The 19,673-nt window shown below is 38.4% G+C and overlaps 1 protein-coding gene across 8 annotated transcripts in view; it reads left to right on the forward strand.

The window, feature by feature from the left end:
* TASP1 (taspase 1) overlaps positions 1 to 19,673 on the forward strand; it is a 383,025-nt gene that overhangs the window by 23,156 nt on the left and 340,196 nt on the right. For 7 of the 8 annotated variants that reach the window (XR_002824104.1, XM_004376460.1, XM_023731431.1 and 4 more), the window contains exons 2-4: positions 197 to 415; positions 4,453 to 4,520; positions 6,214 to 6,282. Coding sequence is in view for 6 of the 8 variants with exons in the window: in XM_004376460.1 (XP_004376517.1) it covers positions 271 to 415; positions 4,453 to 4,520; positions 6,214 to 6,282 (282 nt within the window). In the remaining 2 variants the exon portion in view is untranslated. Of the gene's footprint in view, positions 1 to 196; positions 416 to 4,452; positions 4,521 to 6,213; positions 6,283 to 15,774; positions 16,042 to 19,673 lie in introns of all 8 variants that reach the window. The other variant, XM_023731437.1, reaches the window with a different exon arrangement.

Raw genomic sequence — 19,673 nt, forward strand, 5'->3', positions numbered from 1 at the left:
TGTTATGGGTCTGTTCAGATTTTCAATATCACTTTGTTGTGGTTTGGTTAGGCCGTGTGTTTCTAGAAATTTATCCATTTCCTCTAGGTTTTCAATAAAAGTAAAGTTTTTGGAAGTTATTTCTGCATGAATTTTTATAAGTAATGTGTGTCTTGGTGGAAAGAAATGCATACTATTTTTGTCGGTTTTCCTCTAGGGTAATTCTTCTCCTGAAATTACTTTTGGATGGAAGTATGCTCTTACCCCATTAGAAGATGGTAACCTTGGAGAATGACCATGGAGAAGGGGATGAGTTCAGGGGAAGGGCTGCCTTCCAGATCATCTCAGGTTTCAGCTGTTAAAGTAACAGCCGAAGAGTTGGAAACAAAGCAGTCCCATAAAGAGAAACGAGTGGGCTTTGTGCTGGTGCATGCAGGTAAGCTCTAGGTGGGTGAGTGGGAAGTTGAAAATAATGCTGATTTTTTTTTTTCTTGAAGTATACTGAGAATTGTTTTTCACATCTGGAGCATGTAAACTGTCAAAGCAGGGTTGGAACCAAAGACATCGTTTGACTTTGCTGTAGTGAGATCCTCTCCTACTCGCCAGCTGGAAGATCTTATAATGACAGCTCTTCCTGTGTCTTCTTCATTTCCCTCATCCATTATTTACTTGTACCCATACATATTTAGGTAGTGTTAAAACCTGGCAAAGTAACATTTTAAACTCTGATTTGTGTTTTTAAAAATAAAAATGTTTCTTAAAAATTTTTATTGCTCCCATATTAGACTGTGGCCACGTTAGGGTATAATTACATAATCTTAGAGCTGCTTAATCCTCTTAATATTATAAACAAAGAACCTTAAGAGCAGAGAGATTAAGTGACTTTAAACACAGAGCTAGTTGGTGCTAGAGACATGCTGAGAAACCCAGGACCATGAGTCCCAGTCTAGTGTTCTTGGCATTACATCAGCCTGTCATCTCTCTACTTCAGACGACCACAGGACAATGAGGTTCAACCCCTGCATTCCCCATCACTGAGTGCTTTTGAGTTTTAGAGCAGTGCAGCTGTACTCAGGTCTCTGCACAGAAGGCTCTTTTGTTTGGCCATTTTTATTGCCTGAGTTCACAGTCTGCACTCCATTACTTCATTCCTGTGAAGGGAGAAGAAATGGCTGGGTCTCCTTTTAACTTTCTTCAGACTATTAAGCAGGATGGGAGCAGGGTTAGTTTTGATATTAGGTGAGGACTGGAATTGTTTCTTTTTATAAAACTGATATCCTCCCTGGCCATAAACCTTTGGCTATATCTAGACAGGATGACCTGTGAAGTCTCATAGAATCTAATCCAGAAAGACCTAAAAAAATGGATTCAGTTGTCTTTTGTTACAGGTGATTTTATAGAGAAGAAGGTATATTTATGGAAATAACCCAGGTAGAAGTAGATTTAGGACGAGAACTCCTGCCTTCACACTCCTAGTCCAGAGTTCTTTCCACTACGCTGTGTTGTTGGTGCGTCTCCTATAGTACCTAGTGAGTTATCTTATTCAGAGTGAACATTTGGAAAATGCACAAAAACATGTCTGCAGTTGGTAACAAGCAACAACATAGAGCTTTTGGTTTGTTGGAAAACATTGCTTTCTGTGACTCCCATGGTGGTACACGACTGTCCTCCTCTCTCAGAAACATATGGAAAAACTAAACCTGTTGCCGTTGAGTTGATTCCAACTCATAGCAACCTTATAGGACAGAGTAGAACTGCCCCATAGGGTTTCCAAGGAGTGGCTGGTGGACTCGAACTGCCGACCTTTTGGTTAGCAGCTGAGCTCTTAACCAATGGCTCTCAGGTAAAATTGCTGCTGGGAGCCATCAGTAGTAGGAAGAAGTCTGGTTTATGGTAGTAGATTGTGTAGATAAAGGGTTGACCTCCTTCTCAATTATTAGAAGGTCAGATAGAGTGGTTGGTTATGCAGAAGTATGTATCTTGGCATGTTTAACGGAATAAATTCAATTCCTCATCCAACGTATGGATTTTAAAGCTGTCTTTTTAGCACTAGAATAGACTTGCCCAGACTTCAGTCATTTGAGTTACAGATTCTTGATTTTTCCTTAATCTATATACTACTTGCACTATTTACTTAATATTAAGGAAAAAGAAAACTACGAACTTTTTTAAACTTAAAGATGCAATTTATTTGTCACTTAAATGGAATATCAGTATCACTTGCCATAAAAAGAGTAGAGACATTTCAAAAAACAGTGTAATTAAATTTAAACTAGATTCTTTTGCTTGTCAACCTGCCTTTCCTTTGTTAAATAGGGAAGCAAGTGTTAAGCAAATATTAAAGATATACTGGGGCCAAACTGAGACTTCTTCCATACTCCAGTCAGAGAGATTGCATGTTCGTGCTATTTAATACTGTTCTCTGTACACTGAGGAGTCCTTGGGTGGTGCAAACTGTTCGTATGCTTGGCTGCTAACCAAAATGTTGGAGGTTGGAGTCCACCTAGAGGTGCCTCAGAATAAAGGCCTGGCAGTCTATTGCCTGAAAAATTAGCCATTGAACACTGACACAAATGGGGTTGTCACGAGTCGTCGTTGATTGTCCATGACAACTGTTTGATTTTTGTTTTTTTCTATACAATAAAGTCATCTATTTGGCAGTAGTGTCCTGTGCTTTGGGAAATATTTGTGCCTCTGAAGTATAAGACTGACCTGGGATCACCTGTTTGTAGAGAAGCAAGAAGAGAGGCCTGTTGAATATTGGCACGTGCTCTATGAAGGTTCAATGTTCTCTGGAAAAACAGGATTAACATCTGGGTGTATTATGGTTCCAGTTGTTTGTGCATCTTTTCTGTTATTTTGGGTCCCTGTACCATAGGCCATTCTTTCTCTGCCTTTAGAAAAGGTGGGTTAGGCTTATGTTAGAGAATCTGAAGACTCACAAGAGGAGTTGAGAGGCCTCGATAAGTAGTTCTTAATCTCCCTTAGAGGCTGTGGGGGAATGGAGAGAAGACTTCAGTACTCTGTTAAAGAGCATTAATTAGAGGCTTGATCATCAAGAGCACTTAAAGGCTCTTGTCTTTGTTTTTTTCTTGTTTGAACTGTTCTCAAATCTTTAACCAAGCAAGTATTAATCCCCTTAGGGAAACATGTACTCAGAGCCATTCTCTTGTGGAAGTTTCTGTGTATTAAGAGACAGGAAAAAACCAAAAACCCATTCTGTCATAGCAACCCTATAGGACAGAGTAGAACTCCCCATAGGGTTCCAAGGCTGTCAATCTTTACGGAAGTAGACTGCCACATCTTTCTCTTGTGGAGAGGCTGGTGGGTTCAAACCTGCAAGCTTTTGGTTAGAAGCTGAGCACTTAACCACTGTGCCACCAGGACTTCTTGACAAGAGGCAGGAAACACCAGGATTTCTAACAGGCAGTCATGAATATGATATCACTGAGGTTTCAGAGGCATCCTGAGGTACTCTGGTGGTTGAGAGGATTTGAAGCATTTAGGTAGAAGGGTGATAGCTGTGGCAGTGGTGGTGAAGTATAGGTAGAATGTAAGTAGCACCCCTTAACTTCAAATGTTGTTCAGAAGCTACATAGTTTTCTGAAGTTACTATTAAGAATTCTAGATTCTGAACAGTAATTTCCCAAATGCAGGACTTTCTATAGGTCAACAGAGGGGAACTTGAAGGGATCTTATACCTGACACCTAGTAAGAACTCCTGACTTTGGAGAGAGGTTCTGAGAAGGAGGAGGGGAGCTGATCCTGATGAAACCTCCTTGGTGACATGAGCTGTTTATCGGGCCTCTAGCAGGGATATTGGAAACCCTGGTGGCATAGTGCTTAAGAGTTTGGCTGCTAACCAAAAAAAGGGCGGTAGTTTGAATCCACCAGACACTCCTTGGAAACCCTATGGAGCAGTTCTACTCTGTCCTGTAGGGTTGCTATGAGTTGGAATCAACGGCAACAGGTTTCGTTTGGTTTAGCAGGAACATAATTCTTGACAAAGAAGATAAGACATGATATTAAAAAGACTTATGATTGGAGAAAGATGCTATTAGATTTTTAAAATTCCACACAACTAGAGAAATAATTTTATTTTCACTAGGACAGAACCAGTTTATATGGACTATTCAGATAATATAAACATGGTCTGATTGTTTTCTAAATTTTATTTATTTTGTTGTTGAGAGTATACACAGCAAAACACACACCAATTCAAGGGTTCCTACATGTACAATTTAATGACATTGATTACATTCTTCAGTTGTGCAACCATTTTCACTCTCCTTTTCTGAGTCATTCCTCCCTCATTAACATAAACTCACTGCCCCCAAATGTTCCTATCTAATCTTTCGAGTTGCTGTTGTCACTCTGATCCCATATAGATAGTTCTTAAAAGAGCATAATGCTTAAGGCAGAGGAAGGTCTGATATTTTAATGTTAACTAAAAATTGATTGATTCTTTTACAGGTGCAGGTTATCATTCTGAATCCAAAGCCAAGGAATATAAGCATGTATGCAAAAGAGCTTGTCAAAAGGTATGAACAAAAGGTATAATCTAAACATTTCAGTTTGTCAAAAGGTATAAACAAAATGTATGCTCTAAACCTTTCAGTTTTTGAACATAAAGCAACTTTACCTAGAAATTAAAAATTTTAATATTTAGAAGAAAATCTTTCGGTCACAAAATTACTTTGCTCATATTTGTGGGGTCTTTTTTGGGTTTGTTTTATATTTTTTATTCTCCAGATGATGCTTAGATCTGTCCCCTCCTTCTACAGATTAAAGTCTATTTTTGGGATTGTGGGCACATAATCATATCTCTTTTTAAAAATCTTTGCCAAGGCATTGCCTTCTATAGAGGGTAGGGAAAACAGTGCAAAGGCAGTCAATGTGTCTTTCCGTGAAGGGGATAAAAAATAATTAAAAATTAAAATAGGCACTTTTCTTAGAGAGATTGTGCTGTACTTTTTCCTTCGGTTTTTCATCACGTGGTTTGTATCATAGCAGATTCATCGTCATTCGTGGGTTTAGCTTTGCCCTTGTTCTCAGTTGTGTTTTTTTCCCCTTTGGTTTTTGAGGTTTTGCTAAATTATTGGATACTTAATGTGGGGCAGGAATGGAATTAGAAGAAATATTGTTTGTTTTTATTTTGATCCTGACTGTATACTCTTGTAGGCAAACCTTCCATTACTTTTTACGCAAATAGAATGTTAATTGAATATTGTAAAGCAAGTAAATACAGGTTTCTCTCTGCTCTTTTCATTTATATTTACATACCATTTAACAGAAAGATTATTCTTTGAGAGCCAAGCTCTTGCTTATGAATGAAATCCCATAAATAAGAATAATTTTAGGAATTTATATAAATTCTTTATTAAAAATAATAAAGCGAAATGTGAGAAGTTCCCTAAACTATTTTATAATTTTTATATTTTTAAAGGTGTGAAATCTTTTCAGAAATAAGTTTTACTTTTATAGAACTTTAGTCCTAGAAACATATATTTGGACTGTATAATCTGCCTCCTCAATTTATACAATGAATGAATTTTTTAAAAGTTTAATGAGGAATACAGTTCTTAGCTTTTGAGCTTTCTCGTTATTGACTAAATTGGAGTTTTAATAATTCATTTAGAAACCAGTCTCCCTTTCTTCATAATTTTTGCCAAGCTTTAGACCTTTACTCTTTGTAGTTTATATTGGAAAAGAAAATGATTTATCTCAGTATAAAATATAGCATAACATATGCTTCCATCTCAGGATTCTGTCATGCCACTGGTTTTTATAGATATGGGTGGGAAGAATAGTTAACAGTGAGGAGAGACATTATTAGCTTAGATAGAGATTCGGTCATCTATCTAACATAAGACTTGTCAAGATATTTAAACCAAACGGAATTCATATAAATTCTGTGGCTATTTTGAATTCTTCTGTGATGAATGAAGCTCTTTGACTTCTAGATTCCTTGCATCTTGCTTTTAGTGGCCAGATTTTATTCATTGTCTTAATTTGAATAAAATTAAGTGAGCTGTATCATAAATTAACCTGAATGTAAACACTTGCTTGTTTTAAATCTAAGTAGTTTATGTCTTGAAGTATGGAATGGAACTAGTGATCATTTTTTATTAACTATAAATGTCTCCTGCACCTCTTTAAGCCTTTGCAGAGTTTATGAGTATGTTTGAGAAGTTGTGATTTTACAGTGAATTATGTCTCTGCTTGGTTTCATAGGCAATTGAAAAGCTACAGGCTGGTGCTCTTGCAACAGATGCAGTAACTGCAGCTCTGGTGGAACTTGAGGTATTTCTTTTCTCTGTTTATGTTTTATTTAAAATGTTTATGAGTTGGGACTCCTTGTTCTTAAGTGACGTGAAAGTTGAATTAGGCAACCATGAACTATATGACCAGTGTTTCCCAACAATATTAACCAAGTTATAAAGAAGCCAGTGTGTAAGGTTGTTTTTACTGGGGACTTTTCCAATTATGTGAAAGTCAGTCAAATTCCTTTCTTTCCCCATTTTTTGTGAGATTCTTGAATACAAAAGTTAATAGTGATTGGATACTTAAATTTTCCTTAATATTTTCAGGTGGAAAATTCCTGACGTTAACTCCCCTAAAAGTAATATGTGTTCTGTTGTTAAAAAGAAAGAAAAAAAAAAAAAAGAGTTCAACTGTCTGTTGTTAGGTTTTGTCGAGTAGGTTTTGACTCATAGCGACCCTGTGTACAACACAGCAAAACACTACCCAGTCCAGCCCATTGCTATGTTTGAACCCATTGTTGCAGCCACTGTGTCAGTCCATCTCGTTGAGGGTCTTCCTCTTTTTTGCCAACCCTCTACTTTACCAAACATGATGTCTTTCTTCAGGGATTGGTCCCTCCTGATAATATGTCCAAAGTACGTGAGATGAAGTCTCGCCATCCACGCTCCTAAGGAGCATTCTGGCTGTACTTCTTACAAGACAGATTTGTTGGTTCTTCTGGCAGTCCATGGTTGTCTTAGGCTGGGTTCTCTAGAGAAGCAAAACCAGTGCAGTGTATAGACAGGTAGGTAGGTAGGTAGATAGATTTATATCAAGGAAATGACTCAGGTGGTTGTAGAGGCTGGTAAGTCCCAAGTCTGTTGGTCAGGCTGGAGGCCTCTCTTGACTCATGTGGCAGCAAGGGCTGGTGAACCCAAGATGGGCAGGTCACACAGCAGGCCTCTGGCTCACAGACTGCGGAGGCTGACAGATCCCAAGATTGACGGGTAAGCTGGTGGTTCAAGTTCCAAGAACCAGAGTTCAGATGAACAGGAGCCAGCTGCAGGATCCAGAGTGAGCAAAAGTCAGCAAGCTTTGCCAGAAAGTCCACATATATTGGATGCGGGCCACACCCCAAGTAAACCCCCTTTCAGCTGATTGGCTGCTCATAACAGATCTCATCATGGAGGTGATTACATTATTATATAGCTGCCAAACTACATCATAACTGCCAAACCACTGAGAATCATGTCCTAGCCAAGTTGACACCCGATCTTAACCATCACAGTCCACCCCTTGTCAACTTGACACCCGTACACTTCCTTAAATAAAGACAATTATAAAGTCATACTCGTGCCTAGCATGATACAGCTAACATGCATACAACCTAAAATGCACTAGCCCTGTTTTCATCTTGTATTTTGTAAGTGAAGAAGAGGAAAATATTTGATGCACACATGCAAGGAAGAAATACTCAGCGATTACAGTCTTTGTTTCTGCATCTGATCACATGATAGTAGTGGGTATTTAGAACTGCCTTCTTCCACTACCCATTTCGTTTTCCCTTTACACTCAGCAAGCACTCCAGCTGGTTGTTGTTCTTTGCCTGGTGGAGTGACCCTAACTTTCATTCCTGAAGGGTCTGTGCCATTATAGTTATGTCAGAATTGGGTTGCTGTAGTTTTCCATTGACTTTAATCACAGGGCATGGTAGTACCACGTTCTGAGAGATCTCTAGTGTTCCAGACATACTCTTCTTTACCTCCATTATGTAATGTAAATCTGATTTCCTTTTGGTAATCAGGATCAATCACCTGAGCCAGTACAGTAACTCCCTTCCTTGCCTGTTGATCCAGAGGTATGAGGAGCCTAAAGTGGCTGGGTGGCATTCTTAACTTCCTGGTCAATCAGTGTTGTGTCTCTTGGTGGGAGCATTCCTCACTTTGGAACTAAGACCTCTAGACCTGCAGAGCATAGGGTGTCAGGGACAAGAAGAAAAATTTTATGAGTGCGTCACGAGGGGTTATAGTGAGTGATAACCACTCCCATTTCCAACCCTTGATTCCTGGAACCATGAATCTTGGCTATGGGAGAAATAGCATCATATACTGGATGCTGGTTTAGAGCATATACAGCCTTCTGGAGAACATTGCCCCAACCCTGCAAGGTATTGCCACCTTGCTGACACTGTAGTTGTGTCTTTAGAAGGCCGTTCCATCATTCTATCAAGCCAGCTGCTTCAGGATGATGGGGAACATGGTAAGACCAGTGAATTCCATGAGAACGGGCCTGTAGTGGCACTTCGTTTGCTGTGAAGTGAATCCCTTGATCTGAGGCATTGCTGTGTGAGATACCATAACGATGGATAAGGCATTCTGTAAGTCCAAGGATGGTAGTTTTGGCAGAAGCACTGTGTGCAAGGAAGGCAAATCTGTGTCGAGAGTAAATAGCTATTCCAGTAAGAACAAAACATTGCCCTTTCCATGATGGAAGTAGACCAGTGTAATCAGTCTGCCACCAGGTTGCTGGCTGATCACCTAGAGGAATGGTGTCATATCGGGGACTCAGTGTTGATGTCTGCTCCTGGCAGATTGGGCACTCAGCAGTGCTGTAGCCAAGTCGGCCTTAGTAAGTGGAAGTCCATGTTGCTGAGTCCGTGCATAACCTCCATCCCTGCCACCATGGCCACTTTGTTCTTGAGCCCATTGGGCAATGATGGTAGTGGTGGGGAAAGAGGATGACTGATTTCCAAAGTACACATTATCCTATCCACTTGATTGTTAGAATCCTCCTCTGCTGAGTTCACCCTTTGGTGAGCGTTCACAGGAGATGCAAATATCTTCACTTCTTTGGTCCATTCAGAGAGGTTTGTGCACATACCTCTTCCCCATACCTCCTTGTCTCCAGTTTTCCAATCATGTTCCTTCCAAGTCTGTGACCATTCACCCAAACCATTGTCCAAAGCCCATGAATCAGTATATGGTCACACATCTGGACATTTCTTCTTCCAAGCAAAGTGAACAACCATTTGCACTGCTCAAAGTTCTGCCCATTGGGAAGATTTCCCTTCACCACTATCCTTCAGGGACGTCCCAGAAAGGGGCTGTAGTGCTGCCACTGTCCACTTTCAAGTGGTGCCTGTGTGTTGGGCAGAACTATCTGTAAACCAGGCATGAGTTTTCTCTTCCTCGGTCAACTGATCACAAGGAGCTCCCCATGAGGCCATAGGTCCAGACTGGGAGAAGACAGGTAACGTGACAGGAGTGGAGACCATGAGCATTTGGGCCACTTCCTCATGCAACTTGCTTGTGCCTTCAGATGCTGCTTGGGCCCGATCTCATATATACCACTTCCATTTAATGATGGAGTGCTGCTGTACATGTCTGACTTTATGACTCTGTGGTTCAGACACCAGTCCTCTGGCTCACAGGCTTCAGAGGCCGACAAATCCTGAGATAGGCAGGTAAGCTGCTAGCTCGAGTCCCACAAACCAGAGTTCACATGAACAGGAGCCAGCTGCAGGATCCAGAGTGAGCAAAAGCCAGTGAGCTTTGTCAGAAAATTCAGCTATATTGGATGCAGGCCACACCGCTAAAAAAAACTCCCTTTCAACTGATTAGCTTTCCATAACAATTCTCATCATGGAGGTGATTACATTATATTAGATCTCATTACGAGGTGATTACATCATTACATAGCTGCCAAACTACATCATAAGTGCCAAACCACTGAGAATCATGGCCCAGCAAGTTGACACACAGCCTTAACCATCACATCAATATTCTTTGCCAACACCATCAATATTCTTTGTCAACACCATAATTCAAATGCATTAGTTCTTCTTCGGTCTTCCTTATTTATTGTCCAGCTTTCACACGCATGTGAGGTGATTGAAAATACCATGGCTTGGATCAGGCACACCTTAGTCCTCAAGGTCACATTTTTGCTTTTTAACACTTTAAAGAGGTCTTCTGCAGGATATTTTCCCAAAGTGATACGTTGTTTGATTTCTTGACTGCTGCTTCCATGGGCGTTGATTGTGGATCTAAGTAAAATGAAATTCTTGATAACTTCAATATTTTCTCCATTTGTTGTGATTTTGCTTATTGGTTCGGTTGCAAGAATTTTAGTTTTCTTTATGTTAAGGTTTAATCCATGCCAAAGACTGTAGCCTTTGATCTTCATCAGTAAGTGCTTCAAGTCCTCTTCACTATCAGGAAGCAAGGTTGTGTCATCTGCATATCACAGGTTCTTAATGAGTATTCCTTCAATCGTGATGCCATGTACTTGTTCACATGGTCCAGCTTCTCGGGTTATTTTCTCAGTACACAGATTGAATAAGTATGGTGAAAGCATACAACCCTGAAGCACACCCTTTCCTGATTTTAAACCATGCGATATCCTCTTGTGTTCGAACAGCTGCCTCTTGGAGATTCTGCATGAGCACAACTGTCTATAAATGTCTGAACTGGAAGCTTCTTCATAAACCTAATAAATAGATATCCTGAAGCTATGTGCTGTGAAGTGTATCTTGTCCAGTGAGATTTTATGTTGGTCCCTGTTTAACTGCAGACATTGAAGGATTGAGTGGGGAGGCTCTCAAGTTTGCTGTAATCCTTTGTTCTCCAGAGTGAGGGTCTCTCAGTTCTCTTAATCTAGAACCTTGATGATGAATTTGTACAAGGGCTTTGAGGCCTTAAGACTGACTTTTGCTGCTCAAATTAGAGAAGTTAGATTCCTGTCAGTCAGTTTAGAGGATTATAGTGAACAAATAGTGTTCTGGTTGATAAGACTGCTTGGGAATCAAATTAGATGAGACATGAAGATAAAACAGTGATGAGTTTGGGAGAGGATGTAAGAGCTAGAGTAGACCTTACCAAGCTGCCTAGATTGTGGTCTTTGTGTTCAGGTGCTCATATCAGGGCACCCACCCTGTCATCGCCTTTCCCTGTGAAAACTGCCCAGGAGATTACCACAGGTCCTAGCTGTTCTGTTTATATATTCTTGTGCTTAATTGTGGAGCTGTGCTTTTGATCATGTTTTGTAGATTTTAATCTGTCTTGTTAATGCCATCAGCTTGGTCTAATGTTGTCAAGGAAGGTGAACACCTGTAGTGGCACCAGTTCTATTGTAGCTTGGTCCCTGAGGCATCCGACTTGGGGATGTTTGGGCCCCTCCTATCCTAACTGATATATCTTGTTACATCTCTACCAAGCATTATTCTTGTGTCTCCGGGTGTGTGACAGCCTCTCTTTGCCTCAGTTTCTCCATTTACAATATGGGGATATAATAATTTCTACTTCATAGGGGTGTTGTGAAGATGAACTGTGTCAGTATACGTTAATTACTTACAAAATTGTGTGGCACATAGTAAGTGTCCATAAGTGTTAGAAATTATTGCTATTATCTTATGAGGTGCTTTGGAAATGATTTGTATGAAGTGAATATTTATGGTAACTAGTAATGACAAGTTTTATAACGTCAAAGAAAGGCTAGTTATATGTTGTAGATAAAAGAAGAAAAGTGACGCCAGAAAGAAGATTAGTATATATACCACCAAATTGTACCTTTACTCAAAACACATACACAAGGAAGGCCTCTTCCAACTTGATCAGTTGTTAATTGAAAATTATTCTCTTTTGTGCAGTAAGTGATGTCCTGAGATTACTAGTGCATGGATTCAGTGTGGGTCTGGCGAAAGAAGGTTCATGAGTAGCCGAGAGAGACACTGCAGTGGCACCTATGAATACAAAATCGAGTAAAACTAAGCTTTTCTTTTCGTCTGTAATTTTCTCGAGTCTTACTTACAGTATGTTACATATTTCATTGCATTTTTCCTCAGTGATAAAGCATACTTTTGAAGAGTTTACTGATTCGTATTTAAAAACAAACATACACTTTGGAAAAATGAGTTGCTCATGAGTAAATGAGCTGTATAGTTTTGAATGGTGACCTTGTGGATATGATTTTTTTTTAATTTTTAACTTGTCCTATTATTTTTTATTGCAGTATGTCATCTAGATAATGGGAACAGAGGATTCTGGCCTGAGTGAGATTAGTGTATTCCCTCCACCCCCGCTTTAATTATTAAATTTGAGAAATAATTTCAATTAATTGTCTTTAAAAATGCCCTTGTCTATGGAACCTTTGATTGAAATGTATGTTTAGTAGTCTATAGGCTAAGGGTATGCTAACTGAAGAATTTTCCTGAATCTTAAGAATTACTTTGGAAGTCATGCTTATACTGCCCCCTGCAGTTTCTGTCACCTTGTATAATTGCGATTCATTGCCTTTATACAGGCTAAGGTTTTCAAATGAAGAGGTCACTTGAAGAAGTATAGTAATAGTTTGTGTCTGTGGAAAGGTATAATAAAATTGGATTCTGTACTTAAAAAAAAATAAGTAACAAATTTGAGCCCTTTTCAGGCTACTGAAAAGTGCTAAGAAAAACCCAAGAGAGCCTGATTTATACTGTTTTATATTTAGTTTGAGAGTAATCACTTTTTAGTTTTAATCAGTCTGTTCAGTAGAGCTAAGTCTTGTCTTAATAATTTACTTGAATAGATAGGGACAGTCATCCACCTTTTCTTTTTGTCTTTTGAATGTATTTTTTCATTTAAAAAATGTAGCTTTTAAATTTGCCTGTTATGTTATTATTGAGGCAGATGTTAAAATCAGTTTGTTTACTGAACCCTGACTAACTGCGGATTGAGATGACTGAAATGGTTTAATAGTTCTTATTGGCTAGAAGGGGCGTCTGTCTTTGTATTTAAAAAAAATACGATAATTTGCACTCATCAAGTAGCAGAAAGTATATTGATGTCTACATGATGCGGTGAAGGCTGAAGAGACAAGGAGAAAGGAAGGGGAGTTTTCAAGAGAACTGTCATATACAACAGGGATCTATGCAGCCCACCTAGGCACATCAGTTTGGAGCTTTTCATGGCAACAGATGACCAAGTAGTGGTTTCATTTTTCTTGTTCACCACTAAAGACAGGTAAGTGGTGTCATCCTAAGGCTACCACTTCCTAAGACTGTCACTTCTGGACACTGGAGGGGGTGTTGACTTCATTTAAATAAGGGAGAGGCATAATTCCTGCCTATTAAACTAAACAGCTTCTCCCTTCAGGGTTTTGGGAGGGAAGGTGGCCACTACAATGTGAGAATGTGAGAGGTGTTCTCCACGTGGCAATGAGAAGGATATGACTCCCAACATGCATTTTGTTTATCTTCAAAATGTGGGGAAGGAAATGGAAAAATTAGTTTATAGATCATAGCTTAATGATTTATTGTTAAATTGATTTGATCCCCTTATTTCATTTAGCTTTTGATAGGTTTTTTTTGAAATTATCTTTGTAATTGATGGAAAAGTGATTTCCGTTCACTGGGTAGTACAACTCTGATTTCGCTCAGTGCTGACCAGATAAATATTGTGAAATCATTTGCTCTTCGTATATGAGGCTATGCATTTGGAAGAAAGACAGTTGCTTTCTTAGCTGTTTTTGAAATAGTTTGCGTTCGGAAAGTGAAAGTGGATTTTAAATACTAGACCTTGATTTTGCACATTTAACATGGTTTAGCTTCGGATGTGTATTTCTTCTTTAAGAAAATTGGATATAGATCTAGGTGAATCATGATGTCACTATTTTCTTAAATGCTTCTAATATAGAAAGCATTTCATGTGTTCTGAATGAAAATGAATTACTCCAAAATACTGAAGTTTTTTTGCATATCAATATTATTACAGGGAAAATATGAATGACAAACTTTGGGAGGTTGTTTGTAGTCTTGTGTGAAAAAACTGATGCATCTGGCTGAGATTTTAAAGATCTTCGTCTAGCCATTTTAGTTTATTCTGAAAACTGTTTATTTTGGTAGGTAGAATACCATGCGTTGAAAGTAGTAGTAGGGATAGTTTTTAAATTTTATTTTCTGAAAGGCAAATTACACAGGCTCCTTTGTAGAAATTATGTTGTTCTAAGTGGACCTTGTCATTAGTTTTTTCATTGACCAGATTCATCCTTTTAAGACTCCTCTGATCAGGGGAGATGGTAGTTCATGGTGAAATGGGTTTATTATTCAAATGCCTTAGCATTTAAAGAGCAGACCATATTGGGCACAAGTTTTATATCTGTCTGATAAAAACAGCCCACTATCTTTGGATCTCTATGTAATCCATTGCAATGCTTGTTTATACACTCTAGGAGAGTCCTTTAAGAAATACCTTATCCAGATGGCTGATATTATGGGATGTGAGAGGAAGAAAGTAGATGTATTATTATATAAAATACATTTATCTATGTCTCTATATGCTCTTATACCCAGAGCGACTACTTCGTGCATTTCTGTAAAGTAAGGACCTCCAGGGTGTAGTCACTTGTTTGTGGGTCCCAGCCTAGGATTCTGTGCAGCTGCTTTGTGAAGGCACACCCCCTTCTCAGGGACTTTACTTCTGGCTGGAATCGTCTGTGTGCCTTTGGGGACAGAAAACACCTAAGGCCTGCCAGTCCTTAAATACTCAGAGGTCATGGAGTTGTTGTGACTTTCTGTTGGCATATGGGCATATCTAGGATGTAAGGGAACATTGGGAAGAACTGATAGATTCCCAGGAGTCCTGGTGGCACAGTGGTTAAAGTGCTTGGCTGCTAACTGAAAGGTTCGTGGTTTGAACCCACCAGCTGCTCCTCGGGAGAAAGATGTGGCAGTCTGCGTCCATGAAGATTTACAGCCTTGGAAACCCTGTGGGACAGTTCTACTCTGTCCTATAGGGTCGCTATGAGTTGGAATCGACTTGACAATAGTGAGTTTGGTTATGTTTTGTTGAATAGGATTTCCCTTTCCCTCAGCAAACTTAAAGCAAGTTTGCTTGTGGAATTTCTCTGTAAGGAGATGCTTAACCACGCCGTTCAGTCATTTTCATTGTGAAAAATTAGGGGATTTGCTTAAATGTCTCTGTTTATTTAGGAGGTTAAATGTTTTATTTAAATAAATGAACATCTCTGCTCTTTCACGCATTTTTTGTTCTGCAGAAGCATCTTTTCATAAACAGAGGGTAGCTGAGTGCATCAGTGGCCCCTTACTCCCTCTTCCCCTCGTCCCTTATCCCCATGGTGACAAGCACATTGAAAAGACAGCTTGATGCCTTTAACTCACATATACACAAGTGCCCATTAACCATAATGTGGCTGATAAGTCTAATATTAGGCCTACTGCACTTGAAAGTCTCATTTTTCTCTTCCATTGATGATATCTTTTATTCTCTGTAATGGGGGTGGGGGTGGGGACTCCTGTTTTTATGTATATGAAGGAAGATTTACCTTTTTTCTTTTGTACTACTTAAAATGTTTTTCATTGCATGAAATTTGAGTTTTGACTTTAGATCCTTTTTTCCTTTTTTTTTTTTAACTTGTTATCATTGATTATTTTAGTCAAAGATCCTATTTCGCTTGTCTGTTTAGTGGTATTTCCAGTGGTGCTTCAGTATTTCTGTGTATTCCAGCTGTTTATGGAGTCTTTATGTTTCTCTGCATTTTTTTGTTTTATTTTTTGAGGTGTACACACACAGTTACACTTCATGGAGTTGCATCCCGCCAAGTATCCATGTTCTTCTTGTGAAGAGGCAGAGAAAATCACCTCTCCCAAGAATTTCCACCTTCTGACCAAGGGAAATGTATCCTGAAGAGCTGTACGCAGATGAGAGGCAACTTGTTTGCTTGTTCTGCTGCTAGAGCATTGATTTAATTAGAAGACAGGCTGTGGGTGGACATGTGCAGACAAAGAAGCACCAGACAGAGCCCAGTTAGCCTGGGACAGTAAAAGTAAGTTACATTCTTTTTAAAACGCTTTTTGAGTACTGATGCTGATTCTTGCCTTAAGTACTTACGGGGCAGCTTGTAACTTACTGTTTGTGTTTACACATTAGGTACATCTGTTCTTTTTCAAAGATCTTAGAAACTGAACGTGCTCTCTAGCACAGAGAACCTGTTTAATGGAGAAGCAGTGATTTTTCTCCTTTGTTTTTTGAATGATAATTAAAAAAAATACTGAATAAGTTATTGCATTCCAGATTAATTTTACACTGCATTAAACCCTGTATTAGCTTTTGACCAAGTCCAGATACTTAAGTACAGAGCTTGGTATGTTTTACTTTGTACTAATGGGAACATGACATATTTCAGCCCTTTCCAGCAATTTCTTGATGAGCTGTGTGGACTTCATCAGATGGATTGATTTTGGCTGAATCTGGCAGGAGATACAGTCAGAGACCTGAGTTAACAGTTCTGAGGAGTGTGTAGTTTTATGTGTGAGCCCTTATTTTGCCCTGGGAGTTGTTACTCTCCAAGAATATACTGCATTATAGAATTCACTTTTGAGCTACTTAAAGCTGTCTGTGGCAGTGTGGTAGAGTGTACACAGGTGGTAGTCCTATATTTTCATTATTTGGAAGCAATTCAGACTTTTGAACTCTTGAGTGTGAAATGTCCTCTAGTCCTATACTAATAGGGGCCATAAGACACAAGGAATTTAATTAGATTTATTGGCCCTTGGATTTATAGTATTGTGATTTTTGAATCAATTTTTGTTTGTGTGTTTGGAGTTATATCATTTGGGGCATCAATTTTATAATTTGACATCTACGTTCTTCTTGCTTTTCATAATGAATAGCTAGACTAAGAAGATCTTTTTTGTGTGTGTTTAGCAAAATCACAGGCTGATATGATGGTTGATTTGAAAGACTACTTTTTGATTTTAAGTTTCTGTCTCTCGAACCCAGGAAAGCCTTTATTCAGTATCTGCAAAGAGAATGAGGAAGAAACTTAAGTTAAATGATTTTTAAGAATCCCCATCAAGATTATATCCTAAATCCTGCTTCAAAGCAGAACAAAGCATTGCTTCAGACTTTTTTTTGTTACCTATCCATCCATCCATGCATCCATGCATCCAGCCATCCAGCCATCCAGCCATCCAATTTTTATATATGTAGCAGACTTTACCTAAGGCTTAGAACAACGAAGGATTGCATCTTACTACAGCAGAGCAAACAATTTAAAATTGAATCTAGACATCCTGATTGACAGAATTCCATTGGACATTCCCTCTGCCAGGGAGTTTTCATGAGCAGTAATTCTTACTCAGGGTCGAGCTTCCTACATGGTGTACACATTTCCTGACAGGCTCATGACATGCAGATACTGTAATGCAGGGCATCAACACTGTAAAATATTAGGCTTTCCAGAAAATTCAGGGTTGCTAACTTACTTACGTCTCTCTCTCCTGGAATTTGTGCAAATGTTAACATTTTCTAGAGGGTTGGAAGTCTTTTTGATAAAAGCATAGTTAATAGAGGACTTATAAATTAATTAGTAATACCCCTCCCTCTCTCTCGCCCAGTTCTAAACTTGTCCTCACATTTGATAGAAGGATGGTTAAAGTTATTATATTTGCATGGTCTTTTAGGTTCTTTTTGAGTGATATGTCCATATTATTGTCAACATGGTTAAAAGGGATAATTATGTAGGTTGAAGGGAAGTATAAGTGGATGTCAAATTTGGCAGTGCTGGAGAAATGGCTACATTTGTCTTTTCTATTGTAGCTCATGTGGAAAGGACAATTTCAGGTGCAGTGTGTGCTAAACTCTTCCTGAACATTGTAAGAATCCAAGTATAACAAACTTTAAAACTATTTCAGATGTGCAAGCCTAGTGAAGCCACTATTTTAGAAATTTGTGTTATGTTTGACAAGTAAGTCTTTGTGCTGCAATTCTGTGGCTTTAAAACAAAACAAAACAAAAAACCATGAAAATAAACTGTTGTGATGTTATTTTTCTGCTTAATTGTGTTATACAGGTAGTCCCTGGATTACAAACAAGCTCTGTTCCTAAGTCTGTCTTTAAGTCAAATTTGTATGTTTAAGTCGGAACAGGTATGGTTTGTATCTAACGTCAGTGTATACCATGTATACAGTGTACCTTTCTATGCATAAAAAACATTAAAGAAACACTTCCGGATGCACTAAAAAATCTTTAACATATACAGTAATAATAATGTTTTGAAGTGTGTCTCAAAGTAGCGTCCATTTGTTGTAACGAACCATTGTATGTACTTTGAATTTTTAATATAATAGGCTTTACGGGGGTTGGTTTGTAACTGTGGGTTGTAAGCAAGTTGGACATTCGTAACCTGGGGGCTGCCTGTATACCGACTGGTAAATTAGGCAGATTAATAATAGAAAGGAGATGACTGCAGATGTGCAGTACTTTTCACTAAAATATCTTAAATAATAAAGAAAAATATAGTTCCATTTTTTACAGAATATTCTGTGCCCGGTCACAAATCAACATTTGTTCAGTTTCTCTGACTTTTCCAGAAGAGCTTGGGTACTTTAAGAAGATCATAAAAAGGCTTATTATTTCCTAGTACATATCCTATTGTACGAGTTTGTTTTTCTTTTGTGTTTTTTTTTTTTTTTTTACATAAAGCATGTTGTCTTTTGTGTAATTGAGCAGTTAAAAAATGAACTGTCACAGATACTAAAACTAGGTATTCAGTGTGCTGTATTTGACTCAAGTGTTCACATGATGCAAACAAATGTTGTCTCAACTTACATCCAGGATAGCGGAAATATTACTTTAACACATGTTAAAAGTAGAGCATTGTAACTATTTGGCTAGATATAATTCCGGGCTGTCTAAGTTGAATAATTTCCTCAGGCATTCCAACTTTGATCAGCTACAGCAAGAACTTTTAGCATGTCTGTAAAGCAGCCAGTGCATCTCTAAATATGTCCTAAGGTTGAGAGAAAAGAGAGGATGCAAAAAAAAGAAAGAATGCTTTCTGTCCTTAAGGAGCACTTACAGAATGAAAATGGAAAGTTTTTTATTTCCCAAGGAGCCCCTTTTAGGTAATTGAGCCCCTGATATCTAAGCATGCCCTGTGGCTCTGTGTTAATGAATGAAAGATACTTCGTTTGGGCCGAGTAAAAATGATTTCTGGCTAACTCTGCTGAAACGTATTAGTTGAAGTCCATTAATTCTTCAACTTTCTGCTTTTTATTAATGTCATGTTAATTGCTTAAAAACTCAAATATAATTAATAGTATATATCTCAGTAAAGCATATCTTAATTGTTTATAATTGGCCAATATTTAGGTAAACATATTTTTTCTTACATGACTGTGTTTTCAAAAATAACTCTAGGAACAGGGCAGCACCACTGGAGAAGTAATCTCGTATGCTTTTAATTTCAACACAGGTATGAAAATAGCTTTTCTGGTTATTATTTTCATTGGCCTGAAAAATGCACTTGCAAATATCTACTGGTTTCTGTACGTAAGCATTAGCTTAAGACTATTATAGTAGTAAGTCACCCTTTGATAGGTGGGAGCTGCATGCCTCTTGTATTTTTGGACACAACATTCTCTTATCACATGGAGATCTTTTAAGGTGTTGTTA

The sequence above is a fragment of the Trichechus manatus genome, unplaced genomic scaffold (genome assembly GCF_000243295.1).
Source record: "Trichechus manatus latirostris isolate Lorelei unplaced genomic scaffold, TriManLat1.0 scaffold00042, whole genome shotgun sequence".
Lineage (NCBI taxonomy): Eukaryota > Metazoa > Chordata > Mammalia > Sirenia > Trichechidae > Trichechus > Trichechus manatus.